At 44.6% G+C, this 25,605-nt stretch overlaps 1 protein-coding gene across 1 annotated transcript in view; it reads left to right on the top strand.

Annotated features, from left to right (window-relative positions):
• The window catches only part of GARNL3 (GTPase activating Rap/RanGAP domain like 3), a 55,557-nt gene that overhangs the window by 21,672 nt on the left and 8,280 nt on the right, over positions 1 to 25,605 (top strand). The window contains exons 3-19 of the mRNA XM_015820008.2: positions 10,478 to 10,552; positions 10,898 to 10,997; positions 12,296 to 12,414; positions 13,277 to 13,341; positions 13,465 to 13,528; positions 14,519 to 14,545; positions 14,957 to 15,032; positions 17,273 to 17,371; positions 17,975 to 18,078; positions 19,349 to 19,457; positions 20,250 to 20,295; positions 20,530 to 20,636; positions 22,287 to 22,402; positions 22,536 to 22,640; positions 23,113 to 23,187; positions 23,963 to 24,074; positions 24,720 to 24,818. Of these exons, the coding sequence (XP_015675494.2) occupies positions 10,478 to 10,552; positions 10,898 to 10,997; positions 12,296 to 12,414; positions 13,277 to 13,341; positions 13,465 to 13,528; positions 14,519 to 14,545; positions 14,957 to 15,032; positions 17,273 to 17,371; positions 17,975 to 18,078; positions 19,349 to 19,457; positions 20,250 to 20,295; positions 20,530 to 20,636; positions 22,287 to 22,402; positions 22,536 to 22,640; positions 23,113 to 23,187; positions 23,963 to 24,074; positions 24,720 to 24,818 (1,498 nt within the window). The remainder of the gene's footprint in view (positions 1 to 10,477; positions 10,553 to 10,897; positions 10,998 to 12,295; positions 12,415 to 13,276; positions 13,342 to 13,464; positions 13,529 to 14,518; positions 14,546 to 14,956; positions 15,033 to 17,272; positions 17,372 to 17,974; positions 18,079 to 19,348; positions 19,458 to 20,249; positions 20,296 to 20,529; positions 20,637 to 22,286; positions 22,403 to 22,535; positions 22,641 to 23,112; positions 23,188 to 23,962; positions 24,075 to 24,719; positions 24,819 to 25,605) is intronic.

The raw sequence follows: 25,605 nt of genomic DNA, 5'->3' as shown, positions 1-25,605 counted from the left end.
GCAAGGAAGCTAAAATAAACCCCACTGAGTTTAAATGTCAGTTTTAAGCAAATTTTAATCCCACAGCTTTGAAATACCGGCAACAGGTTTGAAACAAAACAAAAACCCCAGCAAATGGTATAATCAAAGTATTTGTGGAGTAGCTTAGCTGGATTTAAATGGTTCCTTCCTGTCAACAGCTGCTGGTGGAATAAAAACATCTCAAAAAAAAAAAAGGGAGAAGACAAACGCACACTGAAATTATGATAACTGGAAGAATCCGTTTCCCCATCTCAACAAAAGGTGTGCAGTGAGCACATTTGCACTGCCTGCTTGTGGTTTCCCTTTGTTTAAATTTTTTGCCCAGCTGTCTTAACCAGGGTTTGCTTTTAGCCAGGTTTCAAAGCCACCGTTTGAGGCTTTTTCGGTGATTTAGAATTGTCCACCTTGATCTTCATGACAACCCTCAAATGATGACTTGGCTGTAGCTCTGTAGCTGGCAGAAAGACGGGAGACCTCAGTTCACAAAGACTGACTCTGCGGAGGAGACAGTGGAGAAATTGAGCTTCCAGCTGCAGGGGCAGTACCTCTTAGTGCCATTTAGGGAGGAAGCTGTCCAAGAGGAGAAGACAACAGATGGTCCCTGGCTCTCATGACTATAATTGGGATCAGAATTTCTGTGGCGAAGCAAGGGGACTGCTAAGTGAGTGGTGCCCGATTTTACGACCTTTTTGCCATGGGTTGTTAAGCGAATCACTGGGTCCTTGGTGCCCTCTGAGCTTGGTGGTTTTCTTGCAGATGTTTCCTTACCCAACTAGGCAAAATCATCAGTGCTAGAAGAGGGTTGAGTTTGTGGAGAGGAGGAGGAGGAGAATGGAAGAAGAATGGAGGAGGAGGAGGAGGAAGAGGAGGAGGAGGACTGTGGGGTCCTTGGTGCTCTCTGAGCTTGGTGGTTTTCTTGCAGACATTTCATGACCCAACTAGGCAACATCATCAGTGCTAGAAGGGTGTGGGGTTTGTAGAGTGAAGAAGAAGAAGAGGAGGAGGAGGAGGAGGAGGAGGAAGAGGAGGAGGAGGAGGAAGATGACAGTGGGGTCCTTGGTGCTCTCTGAGCTTGGTGATTTTCTTCCACACATTTCATGACCCAACTAGGCAACATCAGTGCTAGAAGGGAGTGGGGTTTGTAGAGTGAAGAAGAAGAAGAAGAAGAGGAGGAGGAGGAGGAGGAGGAGGAGGAGGAGGAAGACGACAGTGGGGTCCTTGGTGCTCTCTGAGCTTGGTGCTTTTCTTGCAAACATTTCATGACCCAACTAGGCAACATCATCAGTGCTAGGGGTTTGAACTGCCTTTTATATTCTGCATAAGACTTCACATTGTGGAGCACTCGTAGCCCAACGGAACAAGATCATCATTGGGGAAGAGGAGAAGAAGGATCCACTTTGCTTCCGGATCAATTTCCTTTTGCGGAACTAAGTTCCCGCCGGCGTTCTTTGGCCATTTCCACAAGGTTCGCCGAGAGCCATTTTTCTCTCGACGTTTCGGGAAAACGCACGGCCGCTGAGTTGCCGTTTTATCTCCTCATCCAAGCGGCCTCCTCCGAGCAGAGCCCCTCAAAAGCCAGGCAGACATTTGAAATGACTTTTGGACCTTGCAAACAGATGCTCGTTTGGCCTTTTCCTGTCCCGGGAGACGGGAATATAACTTGGCCAGGAGGATGTCTGTCTCTTGTCTGAAAAGCTTCTGTTTTTCAAAAGCCAGGCCTTTCAAGATGCCATCTCAGATCCAATCAGCTAAAATTGGATTGCCCTGACGATCCATCTCGTCTCTCTGGCGCTCGGCAGGATCTAGCCAGGGCGTACAAGCCCGGATCTGCCACAAAACATACCTACACATGGATGTATCCCTGCAGCTAAAGGTCCCATTTCTGCTGCTCCTCGTCCCTTCAAACACTTTTTCATGAAAATGAAAAAACAAACAAACCTTGATTTGATTTCTGCTGCCGGGGCAGGAAAAACTCTGGCTTGAACCGTTTCTGTTTGATTTGGCAGCGTGCGTTTATTTGGCAAGCCTTAAAGAACGACGAGAGAAAGAGAGAGAGAGACAGCAAAAGCGGGGAAAAAATATAGATTTAACTCCAAAGGTACGGTAGTCACACGAAGCTAGGAAGATTAACTAGGAGATGGCGATGGTTTTTTTTGTAAGGGAAATCCGTAGCTTTGTAGCCATGGTCCTTGACTTAACGACGGTTCATTTAGCGACCGAACTTACAGTGGCGCTGGAAAAAAGTGACTTACAACCGTTTTTCACAGTTACGACCGTTCCAGCATCCCTATGGCTGGCCACCTGATCAAAATTCAGACGCTCGGCAACTGACTCGTATTTATGACGGATGCAGCATCCCGAGGGGGCAGGTCACATGATCCCCTTTTGCGACCTTCTGACCAGCAAAGTCAAGGAGGGGAAACCAGATTCACTTAACAACCGGGTTACTAACTTACTAACTGTAGTGATTCACTTGACATCTGAGGGAAGAAAGGTTGTCAAAAGGGGCAAAATTCGCTGGGAAAAAAATGTTCCCCTTAGCAGCGAAAATCTGGGGCTCCCTTGTGGCCATAAGTTGGGGTGAAATCCACGGCAGTTCAGCAGCGGGTTTTTAAAAGTTTATGTGGAAAAGCCTCACAACGCCATTTCGCTGGCTTTTTGAGGCGTTTTTTAATTATTATGATGATTGTTATTTAAGACTTTCAAAACCGTCCTTCTCGGAAAAGATCGCTCTTCTTGATTTTAATTTTTTGTTATTGGGTACACGATGTTTCTTCCTTTCGGGGAAGGGAGAAAAAAAGCTCTTAGTTTTATTGCCTTTCGGCTGACGGAGGAGCTAATTTATTCACTGATGTGGCACTTCGGAGCTGAAAAGGAGAGACTTTAAATTCGGGGCGAGGAGGCCTAGATCTAAATTAGACACCACGTTGCACTTCCGCCGTGCAACTTCTGCGAGCCTCTTTGGCCACGCTGAATTGGGTAAGGCCTACTCTGAAGTAAATAGGTAGTACTTCGCGCTGAGGTAAATGTGACTCCGAAGTGATAGTACCGCTCTGTATTACCTTGGTAAGGCCCCGCTTGGAATGCTGCATCCAGTTTTAGTCACCACGCTGTAAAAAAGGTGTTGAGACTCTAGAAAGAGCGCAGAGAAGAGCAACAAAGATGATCAGGGGACTGGAGGCTAAAACATATAAGGAACGGTTGCTGGAATTGGGTAGGTCTAGTTTAATGAAGAGAAGGATGAGGCATGCTAGCAGAGAAAGAGAGAGAATGAGAGAGAGAATGAGAAAAAGACAAAGAAAGAGAGGAAGAAAGAGAGAGAATGAGAATGAGAAAAAGAAAGGGAGAATGAGAGAGAAAGAGCTGGGCACAAAGGCCAGCCCTACTTCTGCATGTGTTTGGGGGAAGGATCATCCTCTATATTTAGAACATTATTAAGAGGCTTCCTCCTTTTTTTAAAAAAATGAGGTATCCATAGCCTGTTTTCTTTGCCATAGACCTCAACCGGGAAGCAGAATGCTGTTTCCAGAAAAAGAAAAAAAATAGAATGAAAGCGATTGAAATTCCTATGCAGTCACTAAAAAGGCTGACTATTTTTTCCCTATGTTCTTCTCCTTCTTCTTTTCCATCAGTCCGTCATCTTCTTCTTCTCCTTGTCCTTCCTCCTCCTCCCTCTTCCTTCATTTCTACCACTCCTTCTTCTTCTTTCCCTTTCTCTTCTTCTTCTCCTTCTCCTGTTCCTTCTCCTCCCTCTTGTCCTCCTTATCTATCTTCTCCTCCTGTTCCTTCTTCTCCCTCTTGTCCTCCTTATCTATCTTCTCCTCCTTCTCCTTCTCCTTTACCTTCTCCTTCTTCTTGTCCTCCTTATTTATCTTCTCCTCCTGCTCCTTCTTCCTTCATTTCTTCCACTCCTTCTTCTTCTTTCCCTTTCTCTTTTTCTTCTCCTTCTCCTGTTCCTTCTTCTCCCTCTTGTCCTCCTTATCTATCTTCTCCTCCTTCTCCTTCTCCTTTACCTTCTCCTTCTTCTTGTCCTCCTTATTTATCTTCTCCTCCTGCTCCTTCTTCCTTCCTGCTCTCAGTGAGGACAATTAACCAGTGGAACAGCCTGCCTCCAGAAATCGTGGACACTCCATAACTGGAGATCTTTAAGAAGAGGTTAGACAGTCACTTGTCTGAGATGGTATAGGTTTTCTTGCTTGAGCTGGGGGCTGGACTAGAAGACCTCCAAGGTCCCTTCCAGCTCTATTCTCCTCCTCCTCCTCCTCCTCCTCCTCCTCCTCCTCCTCCTCCTCCTCCTCCAGAATTGTTTGGCTAGCTCTATAGCAAGCATGAAAAACATTTTAGAGTTAGACAGGAGAGGAATGACCAGCGTATCTGAAGGGATGGCAGGCTGGACAAGTCAATTCCGTGAATCAGTCTGTATGTTAGTTACTCAGACGGGGCTCCCTCCCACCCATCCTTTTTTTTCCTGCCTTGCGGCGATTCTAATGAGATTCTAATGCAATCCTTTTAACCACCTGCCATCTTCTCTGGACACAGCAAAAGACGAACAAAGGCCCATCAAAGATATACACCGTCCATTTTTTCCCTCTCTCTCTCTCTGTCTAAGTAAAATCTCCGCTGTGTTTATGTGCAGCTTTTCCTGGCAGCTCTCAAAGCCTCCGCAGGCCTTGGAGCTCAGCAATGCTGAAATAACACAATTTCCAGTTGAGACGAGGACTCGGGGGTGATGTAAACCAGATGCTAGATGGTCTTCGAATGTGAATTTTTTTTTTTTAAAAAAAAATTCCCCTCCGGAGGAGCGATGTCTCTTGGCACACTGATCCACATATACACTGTTGTGACAGAGCAGGCCTAATTCCATTAAGATCTATTTACTTTCCTGAATCTCTTGGGTACAGAGAAGGGTTGAAGATGGCTGAGAAGCGTGGGGCTGTGTTTGTGTGTGTGTGTGTGTGTGTGTGTGTGTGTGTGTGTGTGTGTGTGTGTGTGAGAGAGAGAGAGAGAGAGAGAGAGAGAGAGAGAGAGAGAGAGAGAGAGAGAGAGAGAAAGGCAAAGAGGAAAAGAGAATGAGAGAATAAGAGAATGAAAGAGGAGAGAATGAGAAAAAGAAAGAAAGAGGGAGAAAGAGAATGAGAAAAGGAAAGAGAGAGAGAAAGGAAAAGAGAGAGGATGAGAGACAGAGAAAGAGAGAAAGAATGAAAGAGAGAGAGAATGAGAATGAGAAAAAGACAAAGAAAGAGAGGAAGAATGAGAGAGAGAGAATGAGAATGAGAAAAAGAAAGGGAATGAGAGAGAAAGAGAGAAAGAAAGAGGAAGAGAGAGAGAGAGGATGAGAGACACAGAGAAAGAGAAAGAATGAAAGAGAGAGAATGAGAATGAGAAAAAGGCAAAGAAAGAAAAGGAGAATGAGAGAGAATGAGAATGAGAAAAAGAAAGAGAGAATGAGAGAGAAAGAGGGAGAATGAGCGAGAGAGAATGAGAGAGAGTGAGAGAGAAAGAACGAGAGAGAAAGAGAGCGAGAGAGAGAATGACAGAGAGAGAGAGAGAGAGAGAGAGAGAGAGAGAGAGAGAGAGAGAGAGAGACCCTAGGTAGGCACTTGGTGACCCAACCTCCTTGTTCCATCCAGTTCATGGATGCAATTTGGCAAAAGTTGCTTGTCTCTGGACCATTCTACAAACAGTAAATTGCTTTTTTTTTTTTTAATAAATAAATGCGCCGCTCACTTGAAGCCTCTTAGAAGAGTGGAACGAGCTGCTTTCCACCTGGGCGGAAACTGAGAGCGATCCTTTGGGCATCATCACTCATGTTTGCTGTAGCACTTTGTAGACAAGAGGTGAGACACTGGAAACGGAGGAGAATTTGCTGGAAAGCTTAACCCTCCCGTTCCTAAGCATTCCGCTGCAGTTATGGGAGACAAAAAGATCACACCAGGGAGATGTTTGGGTGACTTCAGATATTTCTTTATATATATATATATATATAAAATTGTTGGCTGTGAGTACGTAGGAACGGGGCATTTCCCAAGCTTTGTGGCTGGTCAATCCACAGGAAAAGAATGATGTAAGCCAACAGGAATCAAATAAATAGATTAATGTTAATAAAATCAAATAAAAAGGGAAGAAAACCGATGAAACTAGTGAGGTGAAAACTCAGGGCAGTTTGGAAGACTCTTTGACACACACACACACCCCCAAGTATCGCTTAATGAACCTGACTGGAACCAGCAGCTAAGTCGTCATTAAGTGACACATCACACATCTGCCTCGCTTAGTGACAGCAATTCTGGCAGTCCTGGTTGCGGCCCTGAAGCGAATCACCGCTTAAGTCGTTAAGCGAGACGTTCAACCTCCTGCCCGTTTCCCCACGGGAGGCCACGACCGTCATAAATGTGGGGACGGTCGCCCGGGGCTCAAATTGCAGTCCCGCGACTGTGGGGGACACCCTTGACGGTCGTAAGTGCGAGCAGGGGTTGTCAGCCACTTCATTCGGTGCCATTGTAACGTCAAAGAAGACACTAAACAAGTGGTCATTAAATGAGGACTTATCTGTACAGGGTCCTGACAGCGGAAAAATCACTGTCCAAGGTGCTGAATAAAAAAAGTTGTTATTTGAGGGGGTCCTTGGTGGTCTCTGAGCTTGCTGGTTTTTTTGCAGAGCAACAAGGACCCCTCATTTCAACCCTGAGCTGCAAATAATTCTCCTTTATTGGATTCTTATTTGCACAGTGTCGTTCACGCGGCCTTATGAACGCCAGCCTATTCCTCAAGAACAGTTGTGCCGCACGCAACTTCTCACTCCCACGTCACAAGGGGGAGTTATAATTAGACTGCGTTGGGTCCTTTTTTGCTCAGGCTTCTGGTCTAGCCACTCTTCTCCCCCCCCAAGAAACTGTTTTTTCTCCCAAGTTGCACCTCCTCTCCTTACTGGCGATATCCAGACGCGAAAAGGAATTGAAGCTGGCAAATAGGAAACCACTTCTTCTTCTGCCGTGTCCAGATCAAACGTTCCGCAGCTTCTTGGCTTTTTCATTGGCCAAAAATAAATCCTTGTTGGTACAGGTTTCTGGAGTTAGCCAACGTACAAGCAGATGGGCTGGGCTCTGCGTGTCTCCACATTCACACAACGTGTTGTTGTCCACTAAGAGTCTCCGCTTATTTACACTTAAGCACTTCAAATCTCAACCTACTCGGAGTCCTGCAAGTAACATAGGGGAGATCAGATCTCTCAGCCCAGGCTTCCTTTAATGTTATAATATAATAATAATAATTTTTATTTGCGGTCACAGACCAAAATGCAAGTGCAACAAAAGAAAACGCAAGAAAATATAATCAGAAACAATTAAACACCAGAAGCCTTGGCTAAAGGAAATTACAACGTTCTCCTCTAATAGTTACAGCTCTCAAAAGAAATTTAGAGACCTGAGTAGTAATATAGGAGGAGCCATCCCCTAAACAATATAAGACCAAATGACTAACATTAGAACCAGAGGGATCAATTCCAAGGAGAGACAGTAATTTAATTCTACCTGTGTTATACATAGGGCAGTATGATAAGACATGCTCCACAGTTTCAACTTCAGCCCTATTTCTTTTATGTTATTTCTTGCGCAAAGGTCTGCTTCCTCCATCTTTTAATTCACTTTTGTTCTAGCATTTAATTTCATGAAACGGCTACCCAGATGTATTTCATACGTAGTCCAAACCCATCCTAAAGGTTCAGACCCTCCAGGTGGAAACTCTGACTGGAGTTGGAAGCAGAGTTGAATTTGCCCAGCTCTTGAGAAGTGGGTGGATGTGTCATACAAGCGTGCATTCAACAAACCTACGTCCAGAAAGCAAAAGTGAGCTTGTAAAACTCATTCTTCAACTGTGAAGTTAATATCCATGCTCTACTGAAGTGACCAAATACAGCCGGCTTCATAATTGAAAACTTGCTGTCTGTTTTAAACGAAATGCCACGATTATCTCTATCGTCTCTCTGGCCACTTTCAGGAACGTGGGAACGTGAGTTTGCCAAGCGATGTCTAGGGGGGAAAACTGACAGCTTTTGGACCAGCTGGCCAGCCAGCGAAAGCACGCTCCAAATTTTACTGTCAATTCTTGGCAAGGGCTCAATATACTTTTTTTCTCAGATGTTTTTTTGGCAACCTTCTCTAAAACAAAGGTGACTTCTAGGAGGAGGGCATGGCATTGCAAGGGCAGTGCTGGCACTCTGTGGCCTGGTAGCTTAGATGGGTCCTTGAAGGAAATGATGATGATGATGATGATGATGATGATGATGATGATGATGATGATGGAGAAGAAGGAGAAGTGCTGGCACTCTGTGGCCTGGTAACTTAGATGGGTCCTTGAAGGAAATGATGATGATGATGATGATGATGATGATGATGATGATGATGATGATGATGGAGAAGGAGGAGGAGAAGGAGAAGGAGAAGGAGAAGGAGAAGGAGAAGGAGAAGGAGAAGGAGAAGGAGAAGGAGAAGAAGGAGAAGGAGAAGAAGAAGAAGAAGAAGAAGAAGAAGAAGAAAAGAAGAAGAAGAAGAAGAAGAAGAAGAAGAAGAAGAAGAAGAAGAAGAAGAAGAAGAAGAAGAAGAAGAAGAAGAAGAAGAAGAAGAAGAAGAAGAGGAAGAGGAAGAGGAAGAAGAAGAAGAAGAAGAAGAAGAAGAAGAAGAAGAAGAAGAAGAAGAAGAAGAAGAAGAAGAAGACAGCCATGTGGACAGCCATTTGTCTGAAATGGTATAGGGTTTCCTGCCTGAGCAGGGGGTTGGACTAAATGACCTTCAAGGTTCCTTCCAACTTTACTATGATGATGAAGAAGAAGAACAAGAAGAAGAACAAGTAGTAGTAGTAGTAGTAGTAGTAGTAGTAGTAGTAGAAGTGGCTGTCCAGTCTCTTCTTAAAAACGTCCAGTGTTGGAGCATTCACCGCTTCTGGAGGCACTGATGAATTGTTCTCACTGTCAGGAAATTTCTCCTTAGCTCTAGGTTGCTTCTCTCTTTGGTTCGTTTCCATATAGGTCCTTATGATTTACTCAGAGGGTGTACAGTGTACAAGTTCCAAACTCAGTTGTCCCAAAGGTGCTTTTTTTTTCAGGAGGCAACCGGACTCCCTTGTTTTGCCTTGAAGACGTTTCGCTTCTACATCCCAGAAGCTTCTTCAGTTCACGAAGTTTAGTCCTTCAGAACTTGGCTTAGAAGTGAAACATCTTCAAGGGGAAAAAAACGAAGAAAATCCAGCTGCCTCTTGGAAACGCACCTTTGGGATGCCTGACCCTTTGGCAACCTCTTTGTAGCTCAGATCCTAAAGCCACCAAGCTATCTTTGATGGCCTGCCAGTTCCTTCTTGAGGCATCTGCCTCGCCCACCTTCATCCTCCCAGGAAGAACGGACTTTGGGTAATCGGGTATCCCTGCAACAACGTCAGATTTAATATCTTTCATTAAGCTCTTACCAAGCCATTAGTTGGCGTCTGGTGGTGGAGAAAGCAAGTCTGTTTTTCCTCTCCTGTTTATCTGATGCCCGCCGATGTGCGTTTGATTATCTTTCCCTTTCTTTCTGTTTTTTTTTTTTTAATTGCTTTTCACATTCTGCGAGTCATCCCGCAGAATGAAGTTGGCTGCTGGCGTTTCTTTAAAAGCGGTGGAGGATGGAGAAGTGAGGAAGGAAGGAAGCCAGCCAATCGGAATGGGAACTTCCCGGAAACTTTGCCTGGCCTAGCTAGAAATGTGCAGGATCCCTGCCGCCAGTTGCAAGAAGCATCTTTTCACTGTCCTACTGCTAACACTATGGCTGGCTGGTTGAGTGATGCAATTGTCTGATTTCCTGGAGGGATGACGTAGTGGATAAGTCTGGATCATTTCTTGTGAAGTATGAATAATGCTACGGAGTATAAGTCTCCAGTCCTGTGGTCCTTCTTTTCTTCCAGATTTATAAATGGAGCATGCTTGCAGGCTTATAAACCATGCATGGGTTCCAGTTTCAAAGCAGATCTGGATTTTGTCCGGATTTTAAGGATGGATAGAAGAGAATATTTGTAACTCAGGGGATCCTGGGTGTTCTCTGAGCTTGGTGGTTTTCTTACAAACGTTTCATTACCCAGCTAGGTAACGTCATCAGTACTAGAAGTCCAGTTGCCTTTTGGAAAAGCACCTTTGAAACATCTAAAATCAGGGGTCTTCAAACTTGGCTTGTGGACTTCAACTCCCAGAATTCCTCAGCCAGGCACACTGGCTGAGGAATTCTGGGAGTTGAAGTCCACAAGTCATCAAAGGGCCAAGTTTGAAGACCCCTGATTTAGATGGTTTGGAAGAAATCTACCCTCCCTCTCATCTCTCCAGGACAATTGTTAATTGCCATTTTGGTGGAAGTAGCCAAAGAACTGGAGAGGACCTGGACGTTGGGACAAGGCATGTCATGTTAACATGGGTTAACATTTTCTCTTTGCTGTGCAGCTTATCTCCAGTGATGCTGATGGAGCCATTCAAAGGGCTGGCCGGTTCCGAGTGGAAAATGGCTCGCTGGATGAGGTGGGTGGAAACCTTCCTACATTGATGAAGAGTTGGCTTTGGGCATAAACGGGGTGGGCCGGTGTGGGAAAATATATCGTGCTTCTTCTTCTCACTGTTCATCTAACTCATCCCATCTCAGCCAGTTTTGGCTGATCTTCAAAACTAGAGGTGCATTTAAGTGGGGCCCTGAAACTCAAGGTTACAGGCTCAACAGGGTAGCTGGAGAAACATCTCAGAAGGCAACGGTGGACCATATCTGCCTTTCATTGCTACCTGTACCTTTTCTCTTGATGTCTTGCATGAGATGTTCCAGTTGGTCCTGCTCTGTGGAAGAGTCCTTCCAAGTTTCTCTTTCTATTTCAGAATGCCGATTACACACCTGGAACGTGGCACAGAACAGATGTGCATTTGGAGAACCCGGGATACCACACCAGGTGGTACTTCAAGTATTTTCTAGGAAAAGGTAGTGACGCTTTTTGGGGGTGTGGGCCTGCATGACACATCAGGGGTTTGGAAGCAGGGCTGAATAAGGAAAGGTGGTGCAGTGGTTAGAGTGCAGCATTGCAGGCAAACTCTGCCCACTGCCAGGAGTTCAATCCTGATGGGCTTGAGGTTGACTCAGCCTTCCATCCTTCCGAGGTTGGTAAAATGGGGACCCAGATTGTTGACTTTGTAAACCACCCAGAGAGTGCTGTAAAGCACTATGGGGCAATATATAAGTATAAGTGCTATTGCCATTCCTTCTCCTCCTTTTTTTCTCCTCCTCCTCCTCCTCCTCCTCCTCCTCCTCCTTCCCCTTCTTCTTCTCCATCGTCACGAACATCCTTTCTCCTCCTTGTCCTTCTCCTCCTCCTCCTTCTCCATTTCCTTCTCCTCCTCTTTCTACTTCTCCATCATCAACATCATCATCCGTAGTGGAGCAGTTGTTAGACTGCAGTATTGCAGGCAAACTCTGCCCACAGCTGGGAGTTCGATCCTGGTGGGGCTCAAGATTGACTCAGCCATCCTTCCGAGGTCGGTAAAACAAGGACTCAGATTGTTGGGGGCGAGATGCTGGCTCTGTAAACCGCTTAGAGAGGGTTGTAAAGCACTGGGAAGCGGTGTATAAGTCTAAGGGCTATTGCTATTTTTTGCTGCCATCATTCTTAGCCTCGTCTTTGCAGTCTCTGTTTCTTGACCTGGCCTACTCTGAAGGTGTGGCATTTAAGGCCATGGGGTCCTTTGCTGTTCCCTCAAATCTTCGCTCACAGCCTCAAGCCCCTTCTTAAATGTTGCTTCCAGATTGTAATTTCGAGACAGGAAGACATGTTAAATCCACAAAGTCAAAACTAGACTGACCTTTGGGCGTTAACTCTGTTGCATTTTAGTTCTAATTGAAAGGAGGATTCATTTTTTCATCCCTCTGTCCTGGCTGCAAGCTTCTTTCTTTAACATATTGCAAGCCATTGGGGGGGGAGGGAGAAACCCCTGAAGTTGGTAGGGCACGAGTTCGTCCATTCTGACGACTTACAGACTCCCTGCCTAACACGTTTTGCTCCGACTGATGAAGTTGCTTGAACGAGCAACGAAACAACTCAGATTAACCAGGTTAGGTCCAGTTTGCCACGATTCAACCTTTTAGTTACCTTTGGGCTGGATGACTGAGTCTTCATTAACATATTTCTTCGGGGGTCGCTCAAGAAATTGTGCAACCTTGCACTTTTTTGAGGGGGGGGGGAGAGAATCACCAATTCTAAACGTGGTGTCGTTTTTCCTTCCCAGTTCACCAGAACTACGTCGGCATGGATGCAGAGAAGAATCCCTTTTTCTTATCCGTCGTGCTCTCCGATCAAAACAATCAGCGTGTCCCTCAATACCGGGCGATCCTCTGGAGAAAAACAGTAAGCGGGCGGAGCCTCCCTGCACAGGGGATCCTCAATTTACAATCCTTCGTTTAGTGCCTGTTCCAAGTTACGACGGCACTGGAAAAAAAGGGACTTAGGACGCAGTTTTTTCACCCGTAGGACGGTTGCAGCGTCCTCGCGGTCACGTGATCGAAATTCAGACGCTTGGCAACTGGCTTGTACTTATGACGGTTGCTGCGTCTCTGCGGTCACGTGATCGAAATTCAGACGCTTGTCAAGTGTGGCTCCTATTTATGACGGTCGCAGCGTCCCCGGGGTCAGTGATCCCCTTTTGCGACCTCTGACAAGCAAAATCAGTGGGGAAGCCACTTATTTATTTATTTATTTATTTATTATTTAAATTTATATACCGCCTTATCTCCCTTACGGGACTCAGGGCGGTGAACAGGCAATAATAAAAATCACAATAAATATTGAATAAAAAGCCTGCTTTAAAATACCCCATATAAAACCCCTAGCAAAGCCCAATCGAAACTACGCCAGGAAACTTAACAACCAGGTTACTAATTTATCAGCTGGAGTGGTTCATTTAACAACTGGGGCGGGAAAGGTTGTAAAATGGGGCAAAACTCACTTAATGAATGTCTCACGTAACGACAGGAACGTTGGGCTTAATTGTGGCCATAAGCTGAGAACTATCTGTACATAGTCAAGAGGTGTGCATGTTATTCTTGATGCCCAATTCTATAAAATCTGTCCAGCTCTTCTTCTGGGAGAAACTGACATTCAGTCTGGCTTATTCAAGAGTTGCTTTTTCCTCTTTCTTTTTGCTCGGGAGAAAACCCTCAAGTTCTGTCTGATGTCTGACAGCCTCTGTGTTAACCCAATTCTTTTGCAGGGAACCCAGAAGATTTGCCTCCCGTATAGCCCTACGAAAACCTTGTCTGTAAAATCCATTTTAAGGTAAGCAGCAGCCACAAATTACCCTGCCGTTCCGTTGCCGTTTTTGCACGAACAAGATCTGAAAGTTGCACAGCGACCATAAAGATATTCTCTTCTAAATCCCTACCTTGCTTGCCTTTTCAGTGCCATGAACCTTGACAAATTTGAGAAAGGGCCCCGGGAAATCCTTCACCCGGAAATTCAAAAGGTATATTGATTAATTGATTGATTGATTGATTGATTTTGTTAAAGGTCAGCGAGAGACTACCCCGGGGTGGCTCACAACCGTTAAAAAGGGAGGAATGAAAAGAAACGTACCAAAGCAACGAAACCATATAGATAAACGATGGAATCAAACACACTGGGCAATTTTAAGACTTGTGGACTTCAACTCCCAGAATCCTGGATGCTGGCTGGGGAATTCTGGGAGTTGAAGTCCGCAAGTCTTAAAATCGCCAAGTTTGGAGACCCCTGGAATAATCAAGGAAGGTACAGTAATAAATACAGATTTAACCGTAAGCCACTCAGACTGCTTTGACTAGTGGGTAGTTTGTTATTTTTTTTAAAAAAAAGTTCTAAATAAATTGATCCGTTGTTTCTTACGAGGGAGGGGCAGAAGCCTCAACATTCCAGGGAATTAGACGGTGTAATTGTATTCCTTTATGCCACCTACGTGGCTGTCCATCTCAAATACATGACTCTGGAGGACTAACCATGGTTAAAACGAGATCAGAGCAAATCCCAAGTAATAAATAACATGTATAGAAGCCAATTTTTTTAAAAAAAACCAGCCAAAAACAATTGACACATCAAAAGAAAAATCAAGGAACTACAAGGAGGAAACTACACCTCTGTGAACAATGACAGGGCAAGCTATTGTATATAACAGTGAGTAAACCCCACTCCCTTCTAGCACTGATGATGTTACCTAGTTGGGTAATGAAACATCTGCAAGAAAACAAGCAAGCTCAGAGATTCTGTATATAAACTGTATATAAACATTTCAAAATGAATGAATATTAAAAATATTTCTCTCTCTCTCCCTTTCTCTCTCTCTCTCCCTTTCTCTCTCTCTCTCCTTTTCTCTCTCTCTCCCTCTCCCTCTCTCTCCCTCTCCCTCTCCCTCTCCCTCCCTATTCCTCTCCCTCCCTCCCTCTCTTTCTCTCTTTCTCTCTCTCTCTATTTCTCTGCTATCCAGGATTTATTGGTCCTTGAAGAGCAAGAGGTAATCTACAGGGCAATTTTTAAACTTTATTTTTATTTGCTTTTTAATATAATGACAAAAAAGGGGAAAGAAAACCACAAAGCTCATTATGACCAATATACATATTTTGTCAGAGAAAGTGGAAAAAAGCACATAGGAAGTGCTTTTTTAAAGAAGTGGGAAAAATACAACAAAGGGGGGGAAATAGTACATCATTTTAACAGTAAATAGTTACCATTCCATAGCTACTTATTTAATGCAAATAGCTAAGCATGTCTATCCTTTAATACATTAATATGACTACAAACTCACTTAACAACTGTCTCGCTTAGCAACAAAAATGTTGGGCTCAATTGTGCTCGTAAGTCAAGGACTACCTTTACCGGAAACTTTGGTATAATTTTGTTCACACGTGCTTTCTCTGTCTTGCAGGGCTCCGTTAATTTCAAGTTTGGAATTCTTTATGCCAAAGATGGACAGCTAACAGATGATGAGATGTTTAGCAATGGTAAGTGTGCGATTGTCAAGTGTAGAGAACCAGGAGCATTTGTTGTGTTCAAAGCACAACGCTGTCTATATACAAGAATCTGGTCAACTAGCGGTCAAAGCTAAGTTGGCACTAGATAAGGGTCAACGGAATTCACAGGACTTGGGGTCTCTTGTGGCGACGCAAAGATTCCAAACTGAGGGCACGTTTAACTCCGCCTTCCAGCTCAGCCTGCTCATCTCCTACACCGCCGTCTTCACTGGCCAATGGGGACATCAAGTCTCAGTAGAACAGTTGGTGCTGAGTTTAGGGTTTATGGGAACCATCTGCTTCAAATCTACACCTGTTCTGGTGTCCTTGAAGAGGTTTCAGGCTCTTACGGTCTTCAGTGGAATTGTAGAACATTCGTTTCTCCATCTAACCCACTCAAAAGTAACACCTCTCCCCCCCCTTACTCTAAAGGCAAGGTGAAACACAGAGGCACGCAGTTTCATCCTTCACAGTGGTCTTGCCAGCAGCAAAAAAAAAATAAATTAAATGCTTTTGCAGTAACTCTAATTTTCTTACAAATTTCATTGGAAAAAAAAAAATCTCTCCAGCAGCTGCTGGTACAGCTCCATCTTGTCTTCTGTTAACATGTTTGCCTGCATTTCAAAATTTGTTTTCTGTCTTCCAGCAGCAGCTAGAGATATTTCTGAATGTGCTTTCGGGAGATTCTGTGTTTATATGACTAAAAGGCGCTGGCAACTCTTCACGCTGCGGTTATGTTTGCAAAGCCAGCTTGACATGTTTGTCTGCTCGGCCGCCAGATTGATGCAAAACAAACCCTCATTTGCTTGGCTTCCTCATCCCCATCCCAACAGGCTTTCCTTTGTTCTCGTCACCCAATAATCCGTGTTTTCAGGAACAGAATTCAGCTTGGCTTTTGAATGGAGCAACGTTTTTTTTAAAAAAAAGATGCTGCTAAAAGCTTTTAAATCCATCTTCTGCCCTCTGCAGGTTTGGAACTGTTAGTACTCATCCGTTTATTTTTTCCTCTCTTTTTTGCAACCGTACTTGCTTTAACCATTTGGCTCTTTTGCCATGTGTCCTTTCTAAGTTTGGAGGGAATGCATCTCTTGAATCAAACTGAATCAATCCGTGGAATGGCTTGTCTTCAGAAGTTATGGGTGCTCCATCACTGGGGGGATTTGAAGAAGAGATTGGACAGCCATTTGTCTGGAATGGTATAGGGTCTCTTGCTTGAGAAGGGGGTTAGACTAGAAGACCTCCAAGGTTCCTTTTCTCTTCTCTTCTCTTCTCTTCTCTTCTCTTCTCTTCTCTTCTCTTCTCTTCTCTTCTCTTCCCTTCCCTTCCCTTCCCTTCCCTTCCAATCCTTTCCCTTCTCCTTCCCTCCTTCTCCTTCTCCTTCTCCTTCTCCTTCTCTTCTCTTCTCTTCTCTTCCCTTCCCTTCCATTCTTGAAGAACCACGGTTTCTTTTAGAATAGTATATGCCAGTTTAAGGTCACAGATTGTTGCTGGTTCTCTAACCATAAGTGTCACTTAGGTGAACAAGAATAAGTGTTTGCATGTTGATTTCCAGCTTATCTTTACGTCCAGCCTAAGGAAAAAGGCCAGAGGAGGGAATAAAGAACAAAACAAACAAACAAACCAGGAATCACCATCGACACAAACTGCAATGACATAGCTCCTCAGCAGAACAGGCAGGCGGACTGGTTGATCAAACCAGGATTAAAAGAAAGCTTAGCGTTCTGTTGCATAAGGGGGACCTCAAGGGTACCTTGGCACATACCATTTTTAGAAACTCAGAAGATCCACTGAAGAGACCAATCCTTCTGAAGGTTAGAGGAATTCTGGAATGAACGTTCTCCTCCAGGGCTGTGTCTTTAGAAAAGTTACAAGCTCTGGGCAAAAGTTACTGCTCACCTGGGTCCTATGCTGTTGTATTTCTTTCAGAATAAAAAATAACTGTTAGTTTTAAGGGAAACTTTACAAAAATATTGAAATGCCACTGAAAACCACTGAAGCAACTTTATGGCGGAGTGTCAGGTGCTACATTTTGAGGTTGGGATGGAGAAGATGATGGTCAACTTTTGAGATGAAGCAGAGTGGAGACACGCCTTTCGTCGTAATCTGAGATTGCTGTGTCTTTTTTTTTTGACACTCAAAGCTACCTTTTGGCCTTCTCAACGGCCTAAGGATGCGCTTACCATCTCCCTATCCTATCCCTTCCCTGCCCCCCATTTCTCTCCGATGTGTAGAGACCGGAAGTGAAAGTTTTCAGAGGTTGCTGAGTCTCTTGGGGGACACGGTGACTTTGAAGGGCTGGAACGGTTACCGAGGGGGACTGGACACCAAAAGTAAGTGGACCCTTGGTATTCTGTGTCCCTACTCAAGAGAAATGTTGTGAGGGGAGGGGGATACTGTTTGGCAAGGGGGAGGAAGATCTTTTGAGGACTCTATTCCAGAAACCCAACAAAGGCAGGATAAAGAGATTGGGTGTGTGTGTGTGTGTGTGTGTGTATTGTCCAATGCAAATCAACTTAAATTGATGGAATTGAGTTGAGCTTGACACTTCATGACCTTTAAATCGCTGGAATAAAACCGTTTAAAATAAGAATTAAGAGAATTTTGGAAGGATTCTGGGTACTGTAGTTTTATAGGCAGTAGCAAGTAGCCAATTTGCATCATAGACTGATAGCCGTGCCGGTCAATTTCCATTTTAGTCTTCTCTTTTTGTCCTGGAAGCATCTGCAGATAAGATTCTATCTCAATGTTTTCCAAAGTCGGCAACTTGAAGAGGTGAGGACTTCAACTCCCACAATTCTCTAGCCAGCGTTCTGGCTGGAGAATCCTGGGGATTGAAGTCCACATCTCTTAAAGTGGCCAACTTTGAAAAATAACACTAAACTAACCCACCCAAAATGTTATTATTTCTCTGTCTTTTTTTTTTTTTTTTGCAGATGACACAACAGGGATTTATTCCATCTATACCGTCTACCAAGGGCACGAAATCATGTTCCACGTCTCAACCATGCTTCCATACTCAAAAGAGAACAAACAGCAAGTGTGTGGCTTCCGGTATTGATTTCTCCTAGCGGGCTCTAAGCCATGACCGCATGGAAGGAAAATAGAGGCTGAACAGCATTGAAGCATGTTTAGGAGATCCAGCCTCGTTGTGATAACAGGGGCTGGCAAGATCAAGTGCAGTGAAGAACAGTTCAGTTGGTTAAATAATCTGAGCTTAGGCAAGGAAGGGTTAAGGGGAGAATCTTTGAATTGGAAGACAATAGAGTAGAGTAGAGTAGAGTAGAGTAGAGTAGAGTAGAGTAGAGTAGAGTAGAGTAGAGTAGAGTAGAGTAGAGTAGAATAGAATAGAATAGAATAGAAATTAGAATAGAAATTAGAAATTAGAATAGAACAGAATAGGAGATGGAGAACAGGTCTTCGCCTCCTCTATCTATCTGACACTAGAAACATACTCACCCTTATTTTCTCAGATACAGTATATTTAATTTTCTCCAATGTATTTAATCTCATAAAAATTTCCATCTAATAGAAGGGAATGTTTGTAGCACAGGGTTGAATTGAGGGATCCTTGATACTCTCTGAGCTTGTTTGTTTTCTTGCAGACGTTTTATTACCCAACAAGGTAACATCATCAGTGCAAGAAAAGAGTGGGGTAGGGAGAGAAGGAGGAGAAAGAGAAGGAGGAGAATGGAAGAATGGAGATGGAGGAGGAGGAGGAGGAGGATTGTGCAATCCTTGCTGCTCTCTGAGCTTGTTTTCTTGCAGACGTTTCATTACCCAACAAGGTAACATCATCAGTGCTAGAAGGGAGTAGGGTTTGCACTGATGACATTACCTAGCTGGGTAATGAAACGTCTGCAAATAAACAGTCAAGGCCGGAGAGCACCAAGGACCCCACACAGTCCCCTATATCCTAATTGCTCTTCTCTACTCTACTGAGACGCAGTTTCGTGATTTTGCCTCATGCTTAATAAACACAATGACAAAGCTATCGTTACGTGTTAGGTGGGAAGCACCGGAAGCGAAAACCAAGACTTCACATGGGCAGTTCGATCGAGGGAATGCCGATAGGGAATCCTACGCTGAGGTCTGACTCTTCTTTCGCAGGTGGAAAGGAAGAGGCACATCGGAAATGACATTGTCACCATCNGTGATTTTGCCTCATGCTTAATAAACACAATGACAAAGCTATCGTTACGTGTTAGGTGGGAAGCACCGGAAGCGAAAACCAAGACTTCACATGGGCAGTTCGATCGAGGGAATGCCGATAGGGAATCCTACGCTGAGGTCTGACTCTTCTTTCGCAGGTGGAAAGGAAGAGGCACATCGGAAATGACATTGTCACCATCGTGTTCCAGGAAGGGGAAGAAGCTTCACCAGCTTTCAAGCCGTCCATGATCCGTTCTCACTTTACACGTATCTTTCCCTGCAGTCCTTGACTTGTCACTCGTGTCTGCTATTTTCTCCTTTGAAACGGGTTCGGTTTCTAACTTTCCCTCCGAGGTTTAATGGGGTGCTGTCTGATGCTGGGGAAATCAGTAGTTCTAATGAGTATAAAGATTAATTGCAAGCTTAAGCGGTCTACAAGAATCTGGGCTACTAACAGTCAAGGGAAATGAGCGGGAAATCAGAGAGACATTTAAGATGGACTTAGATCTCTTGCAGGCACACGGACTCATGACTGATGACGCATTTGACCCCTCCCTCCGTCTCAGCCTGATCACCTCCTACAACGAAAGTCCAGCCATCCATATCAAGAATCCTCCTTGCCCTTATAACCTTATAATTCTTTGACGAGATCAAACCACCTTTGGAGAAGCGGAAGAGTTTAAGGAGATCCTTTAACCAAGAAGGGGTTTCTTGGCATTACGGGTGGAACATCATAACTGGAATTCCAACGACTCTCGAGCGGGCTTCCAAACCTGGAAACTGAAATTTAGTTAAATTGCTTCCAAATGGGTTTGCTTGTACATTTGGGGACTTAGCAGGACCGAGGCGGCTACATCCCGGCTATCTTGTGTTTTTTACATTTGTGATCATGATCAGCTTGGCTGCCGTCGGAGTGTAGTTTGGTGCCCGTGTTGAAAATTTCACTGGACTGCTGAACTGGATCTTTCATTTCGGCCATGATTTGCTGAGGTGGGAGGGGAAATTATGATTCCCCGGGCTTACTAACTGGAGATTGGTATCCTTAACTTAACCCTGCAGATATCTTTGCCTTAGTGCGATACAACAAACAAAGCGATAGCTACAGGTGAGTCTGGTCCATCTACTCCTTCCTCTACAGCTCACTTATTGAGCCCAAACTTTCTGCCGCTCAATGAGACGTTTGTTAAGTGAGCTTTGCTCTGTTTTTAACAACGTTCCTTGCCACCGTTGTTAAGTGAATCCCTGCAGGGGTTAAGCGAGTCCACAAGATGGTTAAATGAATAATTCTACGTCCCAAATGATCAGATTTTCATTCTCTCTTTCTCTCCTTCCTTCGTAGGCTGAAAATCTTTTCTGAAGAAAGCGTCCCTCTTTTTGGACCCCCGCTTCCTTCCCCGCCCGTGTTTACCGACCACCAGGAGTTCAGGGATTTCCTTCTGGTGAAATGTAAATATTAAACATTCCTCCTCTGCCGTCTTAAGCTTAATCTTGGCATCGAGATGCTTCCCTGAAATTGCCCTGCAAAGCCACAAAGCCAGGCACAATCCGTCCAGCTTTTTGGCACGGTTATCATCAGAGGAGAAGGATAATCCCCATAGTAAATAGTTGGCCGGACAAAATATATGCATATATTCATCATCAGTAATCTTGTAGAATACAGTGGAGGCAGCAAGAATATATTTCAAGGACTCTGTTTTTCAAGGAGGATATTGTTTTTATTACTCTTTGCATGTTATGCACTGCTTTGAATAGGAGAGAATGAGGGATCCTTGGTGCTCCCTGAACATGGTGGGTTTTCTTGCAGATGTTTCATGACCTAAACTAGGTAACACCATCAGTGCTAGAAGAGAGTGGGGTTTGTGGAGAGGGGGGGGGAGGAGAAGGAGGAAGAGGAAGAGGAGGAGGAGGAGGAGGAGGAGGAGGAGGAAGAAGAAGAAGAAGAAGAAGAAGAAGAAGAAGAAGAAGAAGAAGAAGAAGAAGAAGAAGAAGAAGAAGAAGAAGAAGAAGAAGAAGAAGAAGAAGAAGAAGAAGAAGTCTGTAAGATCCTTAGTGCTCTCTGAACTTGGTGATTTTCTTGCAGACATTTCATGACCAAACTAGGGAATATCATCAGTACTAGAAGGGTGTGGGGTTTGTGGAGAGGAGGAGGACTATGAGGTCCTTGGTGCTCTCTGAGCTGGGTGGTTTTCCTGCAGACGTTTCATGAACCAAACTAGAGAACATCATCAGTGCTAGAAGCGAGTGGAGCTTGCAGGGAGGAAGAGGAGGAAGAGGAGGAGGACTGTGGGGTCCTTGGTGCTCTCTGAGCTGGGTTGTTTTCTTGCAGACGTTTCATGAACCAAACTAGGTGACATCATCAGTGCTAGCACTGATTATATTACCTAGTTTGGGTAAAGAAACACCTTCAAGAAAACAACCCAGCTCAGACAGCACCAAGGACCTCTCATTCTCGTCTATTCGAAGCAGTACATATGTGCAAAGAGTAATAAAAACAATGTCTGAAGCCCCCCTTGGAAAATAGCCCTTTAAATATATTCTTGCTGCCTCTCATTTCAACCCAGAGCTACAAAGATTCTCCTTTATTGATAGAAGAGAACATTTGAAGCTCAGGGTTGAACTGTGGGGTCCTCTCTGTGCTTTTCTTGCAGACGTTTCATGACCCAGCTAGGTAACATCACCAGTGCTAGAAGAGAGTGGAGTTTCTCCTCTGTTTCTTTGCACTTGTCACTTGTACGTAAACAGAGAGCAAACTCATTCCCTTCTAGCATTGAAAGGCTTGCCTCCAGAAGTTGCAGGCGCTCCATCACTGGAGGTTTTTAAGAAGAGACTGGACAGCCCTTTGCCTGGAATGGTATAGGGGCTCCTGTTTGAGCAGGGGGTTGGACTAGAAGACCTCCAAGATCCCTCCAATGCTATTATTCTGTTAGTGGAACCGCTTGCCTCCAGAAGTTGTGGGTGCTCCATTGCTGGAGCTTTTAAAGAAGAGATTGGACAACCACTTGTCTGGAATGGTATATAGGATTTCCTGCCTGGACAGCGGGCTGGACTAGAAGACCTCCAAGATCCCTTCCAACTCTGCTATCCTCTTTTGTGCAGTGATCAACGGGGAGAAAGCCACCTTGGAAACACCCACCTTTGCTCAGAAGCGGCAACGAACCCTTGACATGTTAATCCGCTCCTTATACCAGGATCTCATGCCTGACATGCACAAGGTAAGCCCTCCCCTGTCCGGATGCGGCCCAGCCTCCTGCTTTAAATCTCATCTCAGAATCCTGTAGTCTTTCTTGAGAGGTCAACCTCTTTCTTCAACCTCCGGCCCTGGCGCTTGGTTGTGTTTGTTTCTAGAACATGCTTAACAGGAGATCCTTTAGCGACGTTTTGCCCGAGTCTCCCAAATCAGCCCGGAAGAAAGAAGAGGCCCGGCAGGCAGAATTTGTCCGGCTTGGCCAGGTACGTGTTTATAGGTGAGCAGGTGGTGGTGGGTTTTTATCAGGGGGAGGAAGAGGAGGAGATGTTTGGGGAAAGCTGGAGAACATCTGGAGATGTTTCTTCCAAGGGGGGACACGATAGCAGTGCTCCAATATTTGAAGGGATGTCCCAAAGACTAGGAGGGGGTCAACCTCTTCTCCAAAGCCCCTGAAGGCAGGACAAGAAGCAACGGATGGAAACCCATCAAGGAGAGAAGAATTGAGGAGAAATTTCCTCAGTTAACCAGTGGAACTGCTTGCCTCCAGAAGTTGTGGGTGCTCCAACGCTGGAGGCTTTTAAGAAGAAACTGGACAACTATTTGTCTAAAATGGTGTAGGGTTTCCTACGTGAGGTTGAATTCGAAGAATTAGTAGACAAGCTAAATTATACTTTATTGCAATTCTACCTTAACAGAATATTATTATTATTATTATTATTATTTCTCCCTTTGAAGGCCCTCAAACTGAAGACCATTGTGAGGGGAGACGCCCCAACTATTTTAGCCACTACAAGCCTTTGTAAGAAAGAGGTGAGTGAATCATTGGGGGGGTGAAAAGCTTTTGCAAGGAGGAAGACCGTTGTCTTCAAAGAAGATCAGCCTGTTTGTGGTACAAACCCACTGGATCCTTTGCACAGTTCAAAGGAATGCCACAAAAACGTTGTTGCTCTTAACAAACCAACGTCCCTTTTTTCATTTTTCATTTGAGAAATTTTGGGCGATGGGGACACGGGACACGGGTGGTGAGGATGCAATTCTAAAGCAATTAAGGACACCTTAATTTCCAAGGTGTCCTTTCTCTTTCTCTTTCTCTCTCCCTCTCTCTGTCTCTTTCTCTTCTGTTTCTGTTTCTCTCTCTCTCTATCTATCTGTTTTTATCTCTTTCTCTTTCTGTCTCTCTTTCTGTCTCTCTGTCTCTCTTTGTCTGTCTCTTTCTCTTTCTGTCTCTGTGTCTTTCTGTTTGTGTGTGTCTCTCTCTGTCATTCCGCTTTCTCTGTCTCTCCGTCTCTCTGTCTCTATCTCTATTTCTCTGTCTCTCTTTATGTCTCTTTCTCTCTCTGCCTCTCTTTCTTTCTACCTCTCTGTCTCCCTCTCTTTGTCTGTTTCTCTCTTTCTCTTTCTGTCTCTTTCTGTGTCTCTCTCTCTGTCATTCTGCTTTCTCTGTCTCTTCGTCTCTCTGTCTCTATCTCTCTCTTTCTCTTTCTTTCTCTCTGTCTCTCTTTATGTCTCTTTCTCTCTCTCTCTCTCTCTCTGTCTCTCCCCCCCCCCCCATCAACTCACCATCCATCATTGTCTTCTTCTGCAGCCCTGGGAATCCCAATGCTTCTGCAGCAATTTCCCGCATGAGGTCATTTGTGCCGATTCCTGGGGACAGTCCCTGCTGGTCTCAACGGATGTTGGCGTCCTTCTCCTAGACGGTGAGTAGACCATACCACCGTTGTGTGGAAGTCTGTACTTTTGATTCCTCCTCATGGCAAAACTGGTGGATTTTAGCTAAATTTCCTCTTTCGAGATGCCATGGAGAGCGCCATCTTCCCAGGCAGGTTTTTCATTTTTAAGCAAGAGCGATGCTTTGCTTTCGGTCCAGTTCCTGTAAATATGGGTGTCAGTTTTTGGCACAAACCCCAGGTAGAAATCTAACAGAGCTACTGTAGCATCCTTCTGCTTCATGGCTTTAAAAAAAAAAGGAAAAAAAAAGAAATTAGGGACCTTTTGCTATAGAAAAGACAATCACGTTCTGAAATGGTTGTGGGTTGTTGTTTTTTTCTTTGTGTAGGTGTCATTTAATTAGATTGTCCACAATACCATACAAACCACATGCTTAAATGCTCCCTGAACGTGGTTGTTTCCTTATAGATGTTTCGTGACCCAACTAAGCAGCATCTTCAGGGTTAGAAGCAAAGCCCACTCATTCCCTTCTGTCACTGAAGCTGCTACCTAGTTGGGCAATGAAACGTCTGCAAGAGAACCACAAAGCTCAGAGAACACACCAAGGAACCCACACACCCTGTTGTTGCGTAGCTATTCCAGAGGTTGAATGCTTTGCCATCTTCCCTTTCCAGATGGGCAGCCTCCCATCCCAGTGTTCGATAAAACCTTGCAGATCAAACAGATGCACGTACTTGAAACGTTGGACCTTCTAATTACTAGAGCAGACAAAGGTAAGAAAAACCACTGAGCCATTTGGGAGAACAATATTCCTCAACGTCGTAAAAGAGAGCTAAGGAACGGAGACTCAAAAGCGCTTTTTTTCCAAAAGGCAACTGGACTTTGTTTTGTTTTTTCCCCCTTGAATACATCTCACTTCTCACTGAAGAAGCTCTGACTGGATTATGGGGAAGGGAAGGATCTATATTCCTTGCAGAATCCTGCATCCAGTTTTGGTCACCACGATGTAAAAAAGATGTCGAGACTCTAGAAAGAGGACAGAGAAGAGCAACAAAGATGATTAGGGGACTGGAGGCTAAAACATATAAGGAGCGGTTGCTGGAATTGGGTCTGTCTAGTTTAACGAAGAGAAGGACGAGGGGGGACATGATAGTGGTCTTCCAATATCTCAGGGGCTGCCCCAAAGAAGAGGGAGTCAAGCTATTCTCCAAAGCACCTGAAAGCAGGACAAGAAGCGACGGATGGAAACTCATCAAGGAGAGAAGCAACCTAGAACTAAGGAGAAACTTCCTGACAGTGAGAACAATTAACCAGTGGGACAACCTGCCTCCAGAAGTGGTGAATGCTCCAACGCTGGAAGTTTTTAAGAAGAGACTGGACAGCCATTTGTCTGAAATGGGATAGGGTTTCCTGCCTGAGCAGGGGGTTGGACTAGATGACCTCCAAGGTCCCTTCCAACTTTATCATTATTATTAGCTGATCCTTTGCATTCTTGAAATCCGTGGTGCGGGAGTCTGAATGGATTTCCAGAAAGCATTGCAGACTGCAGGAACCATTTGG

Source organism: Protobothrops mucrosquamatus, unplaced genomic scaffold, assembly GCF_001527695.2.
Source record: "Protobothrops mucrosquamatus isolate PMUCROS unplaced genomic scaffold, P.Mucros_1.0 scaffold1039, whole genome shotgun sequence".
NCBI classification, from domain to species: domain Eukaryota; kingdom Metazoa; phylum Chordata; class Lepidosauria; order Squamata; family Viperidae; genus Protobothrops; species Protobothrops mucrosquamatus.
This window is presented reverse-complemented; position numbering and strand designations above follow the sequence as displayed.